Raw genomic sequence first — 17,961 nt, 5'->3', positions numbered from 1 at the left:
ATAGGTGGGGTAAGACTTATAATTATTAAAATTGTCATGACATAAAACCTTTGGCATTTGCAAGGGAAAACTTAAGCAATGAGTCATGGGAAAATTACCAATTTCTGTAAATTTTGCGTAAGTGAATAAAATAATTATATTGATGAGAATAGAGAAGGTATTGGAGTATTACAAATTAAGGTACTAAGATAAATTATAATGACTATTTAATATTTTTCATATAATTTTCTATATAATTAGAATATATTATGTTGAATTTTAGCCAATAATCTCCAAACATTAAATTATGATCATTTAGATAAAATGCTTACTTAATAACTTCCTATAGTATAGTAAACATTTTCTGTGTCATTTTTACATAACTAGATTGATCAAAATATATTTTGAAAACTTAAAAAATAAATGAACACGTGCTAACATTAAACTTAATGAAACACTTTTTCCTTTTTTCAGGGCCTTCTGTCCTTAACTTTGGTAATATTTGTGTGAACTCTGCAAGTGATCGTCTACTGCATGTGATTAATATGCTACCTATACATATTTTGATCCAGTTAGATACTAATTTGGAAGAACTTCAAAAGACCAAGCAATTTTCATATGTGATTCCACCTACATGCAATACTAACATTTCAGTGATATTTGAGTCTACCATGCTTGGAAAATTTTGGAAGTAGGAATTGCTTTCAAATTTCTGTTTGCTAAAATCTAAGTGTCCTTTTGTGGAATATGTATTTATTTGTGTAAATAATTGTAGTATATATTATATTTGTTCCCAAAACAAAGAAACTATATGTGCATTAATTTGTAGATTTGTGGATTCATATTTCAGTGGTAATCTAATTATCTTTCAGAATTAGTTTGAAATATTACATGCTAAGGATTATAGATATTAATCAATAGTATACTCATTTTTACATGTAATTGAATTCTATATTCACAAATAGCTATCAGTTAAATTTGGATACTTTTACTGTGTTACAGGTCTTTTACCTTCACAGTGAACAACACACCCGGTGGACACATCCTTGTAATGGCAGTTGTCCAACCAGTAAAACTTGAGCTATCTTCTAACGAACTAGTATTGAGACCACAAGGCTTCTTGGTGAAAACATGTTTTCGGGGGACAATTAGATTATATAATCGTCAGAATTGTTCTGCCCAATTTGGGTGGCAACTGGTAAACACTGGAAAAGAGATGGCATTTTCCATTTGTCCAGCTAACGGTAATGGTTTATTCTGTTTGTTTGATTTAGACATTCGTTTATTCATGCATTCATGTATTCAGGCATTGATCATTTATTGAGTGTGTATTGTGTACTGGTGCTAAGAGCATAGAAGTAAATCAGATGCTGTCATCAGGGGCGCTTATTTTTAGATTCATAAATATGATTTGAAAATATGGCTCTTGTATTTTATATATATATATATATATATATATATATATATATCAGAGAGAGAGAAAGAGAAAAGATTTTAAAGAACTGGTTCTGGCTCACATAGTTGTGTGGGCTAGCAAGTTTGAAATTTGTAGGGCAAGTTGGGCAGGCTGAAGACTCAAGGAAGAATTGACAGTACAATCTTGAGTCCTAAGTCATTCTAGAGGCAGAATTCATTATTCCTCTGGGGACCTCAGTCTTTTAAGGCTCCCAACTTATTGAATGAGGCTTACCCACATTATGAAAGGTTAATTAATTTGTTTGTGGTAATTATTCAGTATATATATATATATATATATATATCAAATCATCACTCTATACACCTTGAATATATACAATCTTTATCAATTACGTTAAAAAGTCTACTGATTTAAAAGTTAGTTATAGCTAAAAATACACCTTCACAGCAACATCTAGACTGATGTTCAACCAAACAACTGATCCCCTCAGCCTGGCCACGTTGACAAATAAAATGAACCATCTCAGATGTTGATGGATAAAGTAATTTTTGTTTAGTTTTAATTTGATAATGATGATAAGATATGATTCAGAATGGCTTATATTTTTGAGTGTGAATTCTTTTACAAGGATCCAGAAATTATTTATAGTGAAAATCTAATACAGCTAATAAAATCTAGTTAATAAATTTAAGAACTTAGAATTGTCATTTAAATAAGAAATTTTTTTAATTTATAGAACACAATCTCAGATTTACCATTTTGGATGGTGCCCTGTATTTGTTACTGTCTTCTTTACCTTGTTTCTGCCATTCCCTGGAATCTGTAATTCCACATGATATACCTGTCATAAAATGAATTCTGGTAACTGCTAAACTATGACTTATCTAGTAGCCTGTCAAATTTGGCAAACATCATTGTGATGTGCTGCGAGGACCTCATGAGGACACAAGCTATCATTTGAGGAAATAAAATGACAACTTAGAAGTTGAATGATCATATGGTATCTTTGTTTTATATGCATGTCATGCTTTCCCAGCTAGATGGAAAGATCCAGATCTTTGTATCTTCAGTGACTCACATGGTGCTTTATAACCAGCTGAAGCCCAGCTTAAGTAAAACAAACTTTGGAGTCAGACAGACCAGACTTCAAAAGTAGTCTTAACTTCTCGCTAGCTAGTTTAACTTGAGTAAAGTAATCTATGAGCATCTAGTTTCTCATCTGTAAAATGGAGACAAGAATACATCTTATAAAGATTAAACATGTGGGAAACTTCTATAATACCTGGCAAAGAGTAGGTGCCAGATAAATGGATAGCTGTTTGATTATGACAATTTTCTAATTCTGTCTGGACTTTTCTTTTTCCTGAAAGCGTCCACAGAATAATAACAGCCTATCATGCATCTTGCCATCCATCCCCATTATCAATCCCTATCTCCCTGCTTCCCACCTTCTCTATGTTCCTCCCTCCTTTCTTTCTTCCCTACTTTCTTTCTCCCTACCTCCCTCTTTAACTCGAATTTGGAAATATTCTTTATTTAGTATCTAAATAGACTATACTTCAGATCACAGAGAAGTCCTAGTTTGTAGAAATCTTGCCTTAGGTGTATTTTCTGTGGATATCAGTCATCTCCAAATCAGGATTTTATATAACTCCACAAGTGTTTGTAATAGGGAGTGTTATAAAATCAATCTTAAAGCTGGGTGCAATGGTACATGCCTGTAGTCATTAGCTACTGTAGAGTCTGAGGTAGGAGGATCACTTGAGCCCAGGATTTCGAGACCATCCTGGGCAACATAGTGAGAGAGACCTCCTTCTCAAAAAGATATCAGTCTTCAGTATTAAATTAAATTCACTTAATTTTAGTGTGGAGGTATAGATGGAAATGTTGACAAATTTAACAAGTGGAAGAGTAGGACAGACCCTTCATTAGGGTTGGAGATCATTAATATGGCTGTTTAATCTTTTTATTAACCTGGATTGATTTAGCATCATCCTAGATCATAACTTATTAAACATATGAGGTATTACTTTCATCAATATTTTACAGATTTATTTGACCAAGATATTTTTAAATTGTAATACTGATAATACTGAGTCCTGCCCCAATCTAGAGAAATACTGAGAGAATAATTAGAGAAGAAAGAGAACATATTTCTATACGTTTCATAGATTCTAGATAAACTTTCTTCAATTTATTTTGAACAGGTATCAAACAGTGGTATTTATGTTTTCAGCATTCCAGCTATAGATTTTGACCAACCATCTAACATTGTGCTAAGAGTTTCTAAAAATTATGGTACACTAATATTAATAATTTTCCTTGTATTTCTCTATCCTAACAAATGTGGAATGGACTGGGCTTGCCTTGTGGCTGCCATGGAAATGCAATGATGATGTTTAATTTATATAAAAGAGAAATGGAATTACAGTATTATAAACTGGAGCACCAGTTATGCTTTTCATGGTCTTCAGAACTCTTGTGTTTTATAGGAGAGATTTTGGCATTTATTATACTTTTATTTTCTTTGGGTTATGCATGATGACTCTTACTTTTTTAAACTGATCACTGAGGCACAAAAACACTTAATGTTTTTGGCACAAACACTTAATGTTTTTGTGCCAAATAAAATGTTTGTAAGAATAATGCCATGAGTTTTTAAGGTCTTTTTCTATTTTAATAGTACCAAGAATATAATACTCAAATCTATTTCATATAACATTGAAGAAAGTATTTATAATTTGTATTTCAGACATAAATTTGTTTATATTCTTTTCCTGGGAATATTCATATAACAATTATTCAATTTTGTATTGTTCTTGCCTCTTTGTATAAATAGAAAGTGAGTTTTTTCCGTGTTTTTTAATGCTATATTGGCTTTGCATCCTGGATAATACAATTAATCATATGCCTGTCTTAATTTTAAATTAAAATTTATATTGTGCTTGTACTTTCTCTCTGAGGCATGAAAGATTTTGTACTTGTGTTTGGATAGTAGATATTGTAAGGGGAGAATGCAAGAGTGGATTGATATCTTCTGAGATAGAATTCACTTCTATTTTGACTTTTTCTGTAGGTATTGTTCATGCTTCTATTTGTTTTGTTTTGTGTTGGTCTTTGTTGTCTTTACCCTTACCAAAACCCCTAGTCACTCAATCCTCGAACTTATCTTCAGTCAGTTCACTGTCACTCTCTTTCTTAGTTCTCTCAGTCCTTGGTCATATGCCATACTTTTCCTACCAATCCCAGCCTTGCTCAATCCAGCTGAAGAGGAGAAGATACAACTTCTTTTCTCAACCCTCATAAGTATTTAATTGAGACACTGTCCTGAAAACAAAAGTCAGACTAACAAGAGAAAAAAACAGCAGAAATTTATTGATGCCTGCTGTACCCATCACATGGGAGAGACCTCAGTCAAAAAGTATCTCTCTCAAGGCAGGGGCTTGGGGACCTTGCTGAGATAGCATTTTAACAAAGGGCAATAAATCTTGTCATAGTGGCAAAACAAAGAAGAAACGAGTTCCAGTCATTTAAAAGGCAAGAAAATGTTGGAAGATAGTAAAATCTGTTCTGAGATTCCTCTGGTGCCTACTAGTGCCTTCTCTGGGACAATAAGCAAGTGCTATCTTCCAGTAGAAAGGATTTATGTCCCATCATCAGGCAAAGAGAAACTGAGGCATAGTGTTCCCCTGCATTTTCAGTGCCTTTAATTAACAATTCTTATATTTTGGGGAGAAATATTTTGGTTTCCTTCACAACCATCCACTTTCTTTCTTCCCCTGCCCCTGATAATGCACATTATTCCTGAAGAAAAATAGATAACCATGCTGATTAGAGAGAAAAAAATATCCTCAAGCTGACCGGTAGATGTGGATGCATAATTCTTTTACTGCTTTCAATCTCTTCTCAGGGCATTCAGATGGCTTTATTTGTAGCATTGAATCCTTGCTAAAATTACTTCCCATCATAATCTTCCTCATACCCCACTCTTTTCCTATTCTGTAACTTGACTTTTATACTTTCTTCAGGCTTTTTCCTTCTGCAGAGTTCCTGTTCATCCTTCATGTCATAACTCAAGTGCCACCTCCATATAATGAAGTTTCCTCTACTTTCTTGGGCTAATTTAGGTATTTTATCCCTCTTTTCTGCTCCTGTTATGCATTTGTTATATCATCTACAATTATTTGTTTATCTCTCTCCTACTGTGGCAGATGTCACTAAAGCCATATCTGATATCCATTCCTGTTCCTAATAGGACCCCCATTTTGTTTGGGGCAACAATGTTCTCATCTCAAAACTCTTTTCCCCAGCCTCTCTTGCCAATGAGATATAGACAGAAATTTCTTTTAGCTCCACCCCCTCTTATGTGTCCAGCCCTTTTGCAAGTACTTTTATAGATATTAGTTTATTTAATTCCCAAAATGATTCTCTGAGTTAAATACAATTGTTATCCCCATTTTACATATGATTAAACTGATCTACATAGTGATTAAGGAAATTGCCCAAGGTCTCAGCTAGTAAGCGGCAGACCTGAAATTTGAACCAAGGAGACTGACCCTACAATTTGTGCTCTTTTAACCACCACGATGCCTTTCTATATTTAGGAAGGTCACATAATAAGAAATGGTAGTATAGGAAGATAGAAGGAGCTTATTGGCTCTTGAAGGCATTGTCAACCTGTTAAGGCAGATCTGGAATACATATCCTTGGGCTTCTGATTGCGTAAGATAAATAAACCCCTATCTACTTAACTGCAAAAGGACCTTTTGTCATTTACAGCCAAATGTAATCCTGATGGACTCCCCCATTGGACTGATAGCACTTCCATAACCAGCTCTCTTCTTTTTTATAAATTGAGGTTCTTAGCACAGAGTTTGCACTCAAGAGTATTAAAAATACTAGCACCTGATACTGGGTGCTTTCTGAGTATCACATACTATGTCAATCAATCCCTTTACATGTCTGCTTATCTCTCAGTGTGGCTACTGCAAAACTAGGAGGTAGGCTATCTTTTTTTTTTTTAAGATTGTGGAAACTGCCATGATATGAAAGTACACCTGACCCAAGGCAAAGTTTGTTTGTGATGGTCACTCATCTCCCCATTCAGTATCCTGTGCCTTTGAATTTCAGAGGCTTCTCTCTTTCTGAAGGAAGAACTAAGTTATTCTTTCCATCAAGTATTATTTTCCTTACTCCAAAGGAAATGATGAATTGAAACATAAAATAGTTCATACCAAATGTGCCTGATACTAGGGATGTGTACATTTTTTTAAAAGTTTCTGGTAATGGTAATTCTTCCCTCTGAAAGATGAATGAGTGATGTTGACAAGTATTTTGGAATGTCAGGAATACATGATGTGGGCAATTATGTTAGGGATTACAAATGATTTTCTACTGTCTATGTGTAAAGCCATCTTTTATCCTAGAGTTTGTTAGCTTCATTGATAAATTTTCTATTATTTTCTAAACATCGGCATATTTTTTCATATTTTTTATTTGCCTATTAAAATTGAAAAATTTTAGATTTTAATCAAATCTTATAGGTCTATGCTCATTTGATACTTTCTCACTTAGCATTTTTATGTTTTTGGAGTTTAATTTTAATAATTTGTCATACAATGCCATTACATTTTTAGGTCAGCCCTTATTTTGTATATTAACAAAAATAAATATAATAAAAATGTGATAAATGTCTTATTTTCTCTCTACATCCTGTGTAGGCTTTGTGGAAGCATACTCCTCACTGGAATGTGAAGTAACATGGCAGCCAAGTTTCGGTGCTCCAGAAAGGGGAGAATTTGCTCTTCATGTCTTTAAAGGAAACACGTCGACACTAAAATGTGTTGCACATGTAATTATTTCCCTTGAGCATGGTTTTTATTTTGAGATCTATAAATTGGTTGGGTATACATATGTGTGTATAGTTACCTATGTACCTAGAATTAACTCAGAAACCTAAGACTTTTGTGTCAACAAAGCTAGGTTCTAGTTAGGGCCTCTATAAATATGTAATATCATCATGGGAGCCAATTGAAATTAAATTATTTTCTTAATAGACACCAAAAGACAAATAGAGAAAATCATATTTTGCCATACTCTATTGCATTGTTAATATTCTAGTAGTAATTAATAATTCAGTATGAAATGGATCACATAATTTACATAGCAAGGATACACAGATTTTTTTTTTTATTTTTTATAGAATATACTTCTTGGAATAGAAATGTGAGTAAAGTGAAAGTTGCAATATGTAATTTTAAGTTTCTTTCTGTGGTAGATCCCAGAAGGCCATAACTTCATGACTGTCAATCACCAAGAATGCACTTGTATACCAATGTTCTTAAAAATTTAACATAAGCCAAATGCTCTTTTACTAAATCCCATCTCTGTCTCCAGGGCTGGATGATACTGTTACATATTTCAGCTGTGAAACCACTGGTAGCCTTGAGATTAAAGGTTCATTCACTTTAGTGATGGCAAGTGGCAGTCAGAAACCAGTAGGGTCTTTCCTCTGCTCCCAGCTTGAAATAAGCTGAGTTCTACTGTTATTCATTGTGTGTAAATTACTTATTATTCTTTAAAAAAAATTTCTATTAAAGTATGACATATATACAGAAAGGCGCACATATTATAAATTATGTGTCATTCTATTAATCTTCATAAACTGATAACAGTTTTGTAACTTGCCCTCAGATCAACCGGTTCTAGAAACAGAACATTATTAACACTGCAAAAGAAGCCCCCTCACCAGTCTACACTTCTAATCACTACGTATCCCTCCTAGGGTCATCACTATCTTTACCTCTATGAGCATAGATTAATTTGGGTTTGGGACTTTATATAAATGTAATCAAAGCATATATACTCTGTTATGTATGGCTTCTTTTGTTCATTATTATGTTTGCAGAATTAATCTACGCTGATGCATGTGGCTGTAGATTATTTATTCTTGTTACTGAATAGTATTCTATTGTGTCACTATATCATCATTTATCCATTACACAGCTGATAGGGATTTGGATTATTTCAAATATTTAGTTAATATAATAGTGTTTCTATTAACATTCTTATAATTGTCTTTTGGTAAATACATGCACACAGATTTTTAACTGTTATTTACATAATTGTACTTGACAAGTTTACTAATATAAATTTGCTCACATACTCACCCCATGTGTATTTTTTTCTAACAGATAAAAGATGAGTAATTTCATACTTTGGACTTAGCATTAATAACAGATACCATTTGTTGAGTAATTACTGTGTGTCAAGTGCCATACTAAATGGTATTCATGTATTATATAATTTAATCTTTACAACAACCCTATGAGACATTTATTATTAACCCAATTGATGGATTAGAAAATGGAGGGCTAGAGGGGCTAAATAACTAATACAAGTTCATACATGCAGTAAATGTCTTAGTTGGAATTTATATTCACATCTATCTGCCTTTACAGCCTTTTGCTGTTACCACTGTGATAACATTTGCTTTCTGCTTTCCCAACACCAGAACTGGATAAGAATTAAACTCTGAAATATCAGAATAATGAATTAGATCGCTTTAGGTAAATTTTTGAAGCCCTTAAATTTAGAACAACTGTGCAGTGTTGTTGTTCTTCTTCTTTTTTTTTTTTCATGTCCTTATGGAGCTTATAGTTTATTGAAGAAAAATTGACAAATAGAAAAAAGAAATTTAGCTAAAGGCTAGTATTAGGAAAGAGCAAGATAATGTATATGACAACACACATAAAAGTATATTTGAATGGGTGTGAAATGAAGTAGCCCACTAGGAGGTGAAGAAGAATATCCAAACATGGATTATGCACATCTCCAATTTTTACCATAATTTTTCTTCTCTTTTCCATCCTCCTTTTCTTGTCATTTTATTGAAATTTTCAATATGACATTTGATTAAAATAAAACATTTGATGGAAAGCAAATCTTCCTAGTTTTCCAAATTTTAAAGCATCCTTGTTGAAGGAGCCTTTTACTCAACTACCATGCACACAGGCACAAAGAAATGTAAAGGACAATGGAAACCAAGAAGGGGTGTTGGGAGAGGGATAGGGGGTAAAAACTATCAGAAACAATGTTACCGTTAAGAAAGCAAAGATGGAGGAACATGAAGTGATTAAATAAAATGTTCATTTAAGGTTTGTCATTCACTTATGAAGGAGTGACTTACTTGACTATTTCCTTTTCTGTTAGCTTTGTTTGAAAATTTATTATTCCAGTTACCCAAATCATGTCCTTCAAATGATTATAATACTATATTAAAACCTATGACAATAAGAAATAATATTTCATAGGTAAAGACAATAGGATCTAGTATAAAGAGCACTGAATGAGAGATTAGAAAACTTTGGTTCAGGTTCTCCTTGGCTACTGATTGCTTTCCTGCAAAATTGGAGAGATGGATAATACCAACATTTCCAAAATGCAGTCACGATGCACTAGTTCTGTGAGGTACTTTGTGTGGAATGGGGAGGGGAAATCCTGTGCCTAAATAATTTTGTGAATCCCACTGAACTACTTCTCCATTCTCAGATAAGCAAAATATACCTTATCAGAATATTAAGCTCCATGAAAAGATTTGTAGTAGAAATATTTCTGGTTAATTTCATTTGGCACCTTCATTCCCATACTTAGGATACCCTTGAACTATTTCCTTTTGCATAGCACATAGTAACACCCTGTACGTAGTTGGGTAGGTGATTTCTAAGATCCCTTTCAGTGTTTGATCTACACATTTCTTAGTCCTGGATATACTTTCTTCATAGAGTTATCTTCCACCCCCTGCCTTCCCCAGTTTGGGAGTACACTTTAAATATTCCATTCTGTTTTCCTTTCTCTTAGGCACCCCACCAAATCTGATAATACTTTATATTTTTAAAGTCAACATGAAGGTAAAAAAATTAAGTTATATCATAGGGGTGAAAAATATATTTTTATCCCTGCTGTTGTTACTTTCTCCTCTTTCCCCATAAGGAGTATTGACTTTACTTCTTTCTTCATAGTAAAGAGTTTTTGCAGTTATAGAGAGACCACACTAGATTGACACATCAAAAATTACATATATTTGTTGAAATATATTTATATATGTTTAATGGAGCTGGTGAGTGTTATTTAATAATTGAATGACTTAGAATACTTAATTGTCCTAAATTTCGGTTTCTTCAGCTATAAAATGTGATAGTACCATCCATCCATCATTTAACAGTTATTTATTGAGCCCATAGTCTGTACTAGGCCTCATGCAGGCTCTATATATTTAAAGGTGAATAATATAGAAATAGTCTAGCTTGCCTCTGGGAACTTTCTAGACTGGTAGACCGTAGTGAAAATGCAACTAAAGAACTAAGCATATAATGACATCTGGTTCATGCTGGGTACAAAATAACATTATTATCTTTATAATCATCATTTATTGCTGCCATCAATATGTATATTTTTTAATCTAAACATATCTAAATATTTAAATTCTAAATATATAAATATTTAATTATTATTATAGCCAAAATATCTAAATAAAATATCTCCTATGACATTATTCCCCATCGTAACTGGATTGGGGAACAGATTTAATTTAAATTTAGGAAAATAATACATAAGACCTTGAGTACTTTTTCATGAACATTAAAATATAAAAATCTGATGTGGGATTTATTTTACTTGTTGGAACATACTGAATAAAGAATATAGGAGGATTATAATTTTTTCATTTTCTTTCAGTAATCATATCTTTGATTAATATATATTAACAATTAAAATACTTCATTTTTGTGACCAAAACAATTAAAATATTTTATTTACTATTATTTCAATTGCATTTTTTCCTTTTCTTCTCTCATTATTAGCTTGGTCATACAAAGGTTACACTTTGGGAGCCAAGGGTACTCTTCAATAATTGCCCTCAAGGTTTAACAACTTGGAAGAAAGCCATTCTTCGCAATGTAGGACAAAACCATGCATATTTCCAGGTAATATAGAATGTTAGTAATTTCTTATTTCAATCAGATTGCATTATAATTTGAATCAATTTTTTGTGCCATGAATACCATGAAGTTAATATTTTATTCTTTATAAATTGACTTATGCTAAGTTTAAGATATTTTGTATGAGATTTATCTAAATACAGATAATTTAATTTCTTATAAGAATCATTTCTCTCACTTCCTTCCTAGCTTAGCTTTTCTTTCTTTTCCTCTTCTTCCCCATTTGTTTCTTTCTTTCTGTTATTTGGTTTTACTGAAAAAAATAGGTGTTTAAAAATTTTAAATGTACATTATTAATGTTACATTCCATATTTAGTTCCATGCTTTCCCTTTTCTCTTCATTTTTACTCTGTAATCAGGACTGGTACACTAGCCACTGGGACCTAGATCAAGGCCATTGTGGAGATCATCTATTTATATTTGTTGCACTTGGTTTAAATGGAAGGAGAGGCAAGGTGGTGATAGGGTTTTTTGTTTTTTTAACTGGAAATATAGTAAGACACCTGCTCCCCAGTAGTGGTAGAGGTTAGTTTTTGAGACCTTGCATACAAGCTTTACATTCGTGTGTTTTTTCTGCCCAAATCAACTCTTTGGCCAAAATAAACAAATGAGGAGATCCTTTTCTACTTTGCTGCATCAGAATTAGTTCTTACCTACATATACTATTTGTTCTCTTATGCTCCAAAATCTCTTGACAATTTTCTCTTTAATTCATTCTGGCTTAAAGCATGATAAATAGACCTAAATTGGCCTATGAAAAAAAACATACCATAAATCCTTGGTAAGTTACTTACAACTTTTTTGAAGATCAAAATGTTATCTTAGACATTACTACCATCCTGCCTCCTCACTAACTTTGCTTTGAGTTTTTAGGATGAGGGAAGGACAAACTGTCAAAGTATTATCTACAATGTTGTCATCTTCTCTGACAAATATCTTTATAAATGTTGCAACCTTGAAAGTACTCTAGACGATAAACTTCATTATCCTATTTGAATGGGAAAGTGTCACTACCGAAGATTCTGTTTGCGGGTTAGGGTTGCAATTTCTTCTACTTCAAACTATTTGTGCATCTAGTATTTTCAAACACTATTAGAAAATCATATCATGTCCTGTGCCTGGGGATACCTGTCTAGGTAATAGTGTGGAAGCTTTCGTATGAAAGCTTTCAAACTGTAACTTTAAAGGGTAATGTAGCATTTCTGAAAATTTTCAATTACAGGTTTATGGCCAGAGTCTTTTGCCTATCATTAATATTATTCCATCAGAAGGAGTAATTCCAGCTGGGGGGATCACTGTTCTCAATATCTCCTGTACACCCACTGTGGCAGAAAAATTTGAAACAAGAGCACAGGTATATCTATACATACGAGTTTTTGCCCTTTGTATATGTCTTTGTGAATGTATTTTGTTGTTTAAACTATTTATAATAGTAGATATAATGCTATAAAATGTAGTGTACATATTTATTCTTAGAAAACTTGTTTTAATTATTTCTTCTATTGGAAATGGGGTATAAAGTTATAGTGCTAAAGAGAAAATTTCAAAATTTCTATTATTTTTCTAGAAATTATCTTTAAAGAAGTACAGTTTTTAGAGATTTAAAAATATAAGCAAACTTATCTATATCATCTAATGCACAATTTAGTAGCAGAACTTGGAGGGGATTTGAAGAAAATATTTTTGGTGAAAGGTGGTAATGGAAATTTCTACTAAGTTGAAATGGATATCCTCCATCAATATGAGGCACTGTCACATGAAATTACAATGATATTTGGCATTTCTGAGTTTTGACAAACCCTAACTAGTTACAGAGAAAAGGATGGCTTTTTTTCATGGCATTAGTTAGGTAGCTTAGGAAAAAATAATCAATTTTGGAGGAATAATTCTAAACAGTTTTAACAACTATATGAATTGTATGCAGATTATATATGATGTTAATATCTATATTTTATTAGCACACATACAGTGTTTTACTGTTTTATGTTCTGGGAATTAGTGTTTTACTGTTTTATGTTCTGAGAATTATGTAAATGAAAAATTATTACCTTGTTGTTGGGTGCTTCTCTTAAGTGCTCATTGAATAGAATAAATAAAATAGGCAAGACCAGTCTGTATAAAATTTTATTTAATTATGAAACTCAAGGAATGGAATGATCTTGATCTTTAATTTGATGATTAAGTGTTTGCATTTACTCCTATTAAAAAATAGTATATACACTGTCATCATATTAAAATGAACAGCTTTATATATATCCCCCATGCAATCCCTCAGTTTACCATAACGATGACTGATTAAATAATATGTAACTTGATATAATGAACACTGATTTGCCTGACCCCCAAATAAATAACTTAAGAATGATATCTTATTTTTATAAATAAATATGTACTGAAAGATGTTTATAAATTGTATATTGTGATATATGATCTGTGACTTGAGCAGAATATTTTTAATACAATATTCTAGAAAAAATTTAAAAAATATGGCCATCAAAAATATAGATTTTACTAAATTTAATTCTCACTGTATTTTAGAGGATTATGCCTTTTTAAAAAATTTTACCTTTTAAACATTGTAATATGAAGAGATTCATTTATTTATTTATTCATTCAGCATTCAAGTTGATAAGGAAAACCCCCATCTATTACTTAGCACAGCAGCCACCTGAGACCCCCACCCCACACGGAAGACCCGCATCAGCATAATACTAACCTAACACCTGGCCCATCAACTAATTACCTGGTACATCAGCATAACACTAAATCTATTACCTGGCACATCAGCATAACACTAAACCTGTTACCTGGTGCAGTAACTACTCTATTACCTGGTGCATCAACATAATAGTAACCTATTTCCTGACACATCAACTAACATATTACCTGGCAGGCATTAGTCACCTGAGACCCCACGCCTTGGATCACCCCAACTTAATAAAAGTGGGAAAAATTGGGGAGGCAGGGCTCGGAATTTGGTGGCGAGACCCCTCTGAGTCTGCCCGCGAATAAACCTTGATTCTCCGACTCTCCCTGTGCCGCTCGGTTCCTCCTCGGGACCACTCGCTGTAACACTGGCTGTAACAACATTATGCACAAATCTCTGTTGTGCATGCTAAAGATGCAAAGATGAACAAAATAATCAGGGTCCTTGATGTCAAAGAGCTTACAATCTGGCGGAGGACACAAACAACTCAAGAAATAATTAAATATATAGTGTAGTAAGTACTGTGATGAAGAAATGCAGCAGGCTAAAGGAATAATACACAGGAGACATATACAACCCAGGCTTAAAGTATCAGGACAGCTTACTAAGAGATAGAACTGGAGCCCATTCTACTAAGTGAAATATTCCAAGAATGGAAAAACAAGCACCACATGTACTCACCATCAAATTGGTATTAATTGATCAACATTTAAGTGCACATATAGTAGTAACATTCACAGGGTGTTGGGCAGATGGGAGGGGGGAAGAGGTGATGGGTATATTCACACCTAATGGGTGCCGCGTGCGCCATCTGGGGGATGGACACACTTGAAGCTCTGACTCGGGTGGGACAGAGGTGATATATGTAACCTAAACATTTGTACCACAGTAATATGCTGAAATAAAAAAATAAAAAATAATAAAATAAAAAAATAGAAGACACCCGAAGTTAAGAATAAGTCAGATTAAAAGGATGGTAGTGGGATGGAGGAGAGGAAGAAAGAATATTTAAGGAAGCCTAAAACAACACGCGTTCAGGCTTTGGAGAGAGAGACAACTGCAGGGAATATATAAGAAACTTAAAGATTAGCATGACTGGATTATAAACTGCATGGATGACAGTGGGGGTGTTATAGCAAGCGTTACAGTGAGTGGTCCTGAGGACAAACCGAGCGGCACACGGAGAGTCGGAGAATCAAGGTTTATTCGCCAGCGGACTCAGAGGGGGTCTCACCACCAAATTGTGAGCCCCGTCTACCCAATTTTTCCCATTTTTATTAAATTGGGGTGATCCAAGGGGAGGAGTCTCAGGTGACTAATGCCCTCCAGGTAATCGGTTAGATTAGTGTCTCCACCAGGTAATAGGTTTAGTGTTATGCTGATGTGCTAGGTGTTAGGTTAGTAATATGCTAATGTGCCAGGTGTTAGGTTAGTAATATGCTAATGTGCCAGGTGTTAGGTTAGTATTATGCTGATGTGGGTCTTCCGTGAGGGGTGAGGGTCTCAGGTGGCTGCTGTGCTAAGTAATAGATGGGGGTTTTCCTTATCAGGGGGAAAATGTGCTTAGAGACCTACATAAGTTTTAGATTATACAGGACCTTATCAACAATGTTAAGAAATCCAGCCTTCATCTTAAGAGCTAGGAGTTTTAACTATGGGAATTTTACAATCAGATTTGCATTTTTCAGACTTCACTTTGGTAAACGGGCCAGCAAGATTGAGTGCAGAGTTATTAGTCTGGTGATGTCCTGGCAAGAGAAACTGGTGTTCTCTTTCAGGAAGTAGGATTCTAGACAATTCTAGTCAAATTTAGGAGATGAATCCTTGGGGCTTGGTGATTGAGAAGGCAGTCACATAAATGAGAGGGATGAGTCAAGAGTGAAGCAGGTGATGTCAACATTCAGAGAGAGAGATAAGAGCAGGAGTAGCAGATTTTAGAGGGAAATGTCTGTTTGAGTTGGAGGCACCTTTTGGATCTCCATATAGAGATGTCTAGTAAAGAGGCAGCCACCTATACATTCCTGTCTGAAGGCTAAGGATTCATCGTAGAGATGAAAGAGAATTTTTCTACTGTTCCTGTGAGGACCCAGATGAGTGCCAACAGACTGAATATATTATTAAGTGAGAAGATGAAATGATAAACTTTAGAAGAAGTTGAATAAAAGAAAATAGAGACAGGTGAATTAGGTTTGATCTGGATAACATCACACATCACAGGCTTGAAAGTCTCTGTGACACGTGACATTCAGGGACTATTGTCTCTGAAAATGTATAAGAAAGCAGGGGTTGAAAGGGGGTTGCAGGAATGAGATAGATGAAAAAATGTATAGTTTCAGAGGTGGTGGATTTATGAGGAGTGATATTGTCCAGCGTTTAGTTTAAGTCTCTAGAGATGAAAAGGTCAAGGACTAGGATGATGAATGAGTTATGACAGCCGGGAGTCTTCAGTGAAGAAGAAATGATGATGAGGTGTATCAAAGGCAGCCATGAGGAGTTGGGACTTGTATACGGGGTTCATTAATGAAGACTATGTGAATTTGTAACTTCCCCTGAATCATTGAATTATGCTTCTTGTGATTTTAGTCAAATATATTATTTGTGTATTATATATTCTTTAAATAAAATGTGGCAATAGTATAGTATTATGAATACAGCAACTTTAATAAGGCTATCTAGTTGGCATGTTGATTTCCCCCAAAATTCTAAAAAAAATAGTATTTTGTGGTTTGTCTATAAACAGTGTCACTGATTCTGTGGAAGAATGAAATACACTCACTTTGCTTTTTCAGATATAATATACATTTAGATTTAAATCTAGACCTTCACTTTTTCCTGTTCTTATATAGGTAGGGCTTTCAGGGAATGCTATTTTTGTGCTTCTGACATTTTGCTTAAATAATTATATGTTCAGATAATCTACAGCTCTTATTGTGTAGGAATTATACAGGTAAATTCTTAATTTACTATCTTAATTTTCTTGGAAGCAACTGAGTGTTCAGACGGTCCTTGGTTTAGCCACTCCTGCTTTCAAGTTGGTGACCTCAAAAAAAGGACAAAATATTTGGCTTCTGTAAGAGTCAGTTTTCTTCACTTTGATATTAGAGGTAGAAATGGTAGTTATATCATAGAATATTGAGTATTATTAAGGGAATAATGTTTTTAGCACTGTACTTGGTCCCTATATGCAGCAAATTTTAGCTGCTATCATTATGGTTTTTGTGAATATTAGTATCTTTCTGGGAGAGGAAGTATACTGCACTCAGGCTCTTGTTTCTTTTTTTAATTTTTAATAATCCATTGAAATTAGATAAATAAAAATAGTGCTACAGAGAGTGGCAATAAAGTTTAGTCAAACAGGTAGAACTATGCATTCAAGTTCACAAGCCATCAACTGATCCTATTTGTGGTGGTTTTCAATGGTTGAATATTCACTCTTCTTAGGAGCATCAGTTTTGCAAAATGAGATATTTGATGACAATTTCCAGAATAAATTTTGTACATGTATAATATGTTACTATTATTTATTTAAATTACAAAATGTTATTATTAAATGCCAGGTAATACTTCATATATATATATATATATATATATTTTAATGTGGTTTCTACAAAGTTTTATATTTATCCTAAACAAGGTTGCTATTCGTCGTGCAAATGTCATAGACCTTAAGATTGGTGGATCTGTTGAGATTGCTGATATCGAAATCAACCCAGTGAGTATATTAGTCCCTATTTTTGTGATCATTTTATGAGTGTGGTGATTTTTATCTGTTATATGTCCCTAGTCATCCCATTCATGTTTAAAAATATTTTCCTGTGTATTAATAGTTTTATAAAATTACCACATGTAAAATTAAAAAT

General features: G+C 33.5%; 1 protein-coding gene across 1 annotated transcript in view; it reads left to right on the top strand.

Moving 5' to 3' along the window:
* CFAP47 (cilia and flagella associated protein 47) overlaps positions 1–17,961 on the top strand; it is a 541,061-nt gene that overhangs the window by 41,735 nt on the left and 481,365 nt on the right. The window contains exons 14-19 of the mRNA XM_069464301.1: positions 454–670; positions 982–1,223; positions 7,117–7,247; positions 11,257–11,379; positions 12,617–12,748; positions 17,736–17,813. Coding sequence (XP_069320402.1) covers positions 454–670; positions 982–1,223; positions 7,117–7,247; positions 11,257–11,379; positions 12,617–12,748; positions 17,736–17,813 — 923 coding nt within the window. The remainder of the gene's footprint in view (positions 1–453; positions 671–981; positions 1,224–7,116; positions 7,248–11,256; positions 11,380–12,616; positions 12,749–17,735; positions 17,814–17,961) is intronic.

The sequence above is a fragment of the Eulemur rufifrons genome, chromosome 30 (assembly GCF_041146395.1).
Source record: "Eulemur rufifrons isolate Redbay chromosome 30, OSU_ERuf_1, whole genome shotgun sequence".
Classification (NCBI taxonomy): Eukaryota; Metazoa; Chordata; class Mammalia; order Primates; family Lemuridae; genus Eulemur; species Eulemur rufifrons.
This window is presented reverse-complemented; position numbering and strand designations above follow the sequence as displayed.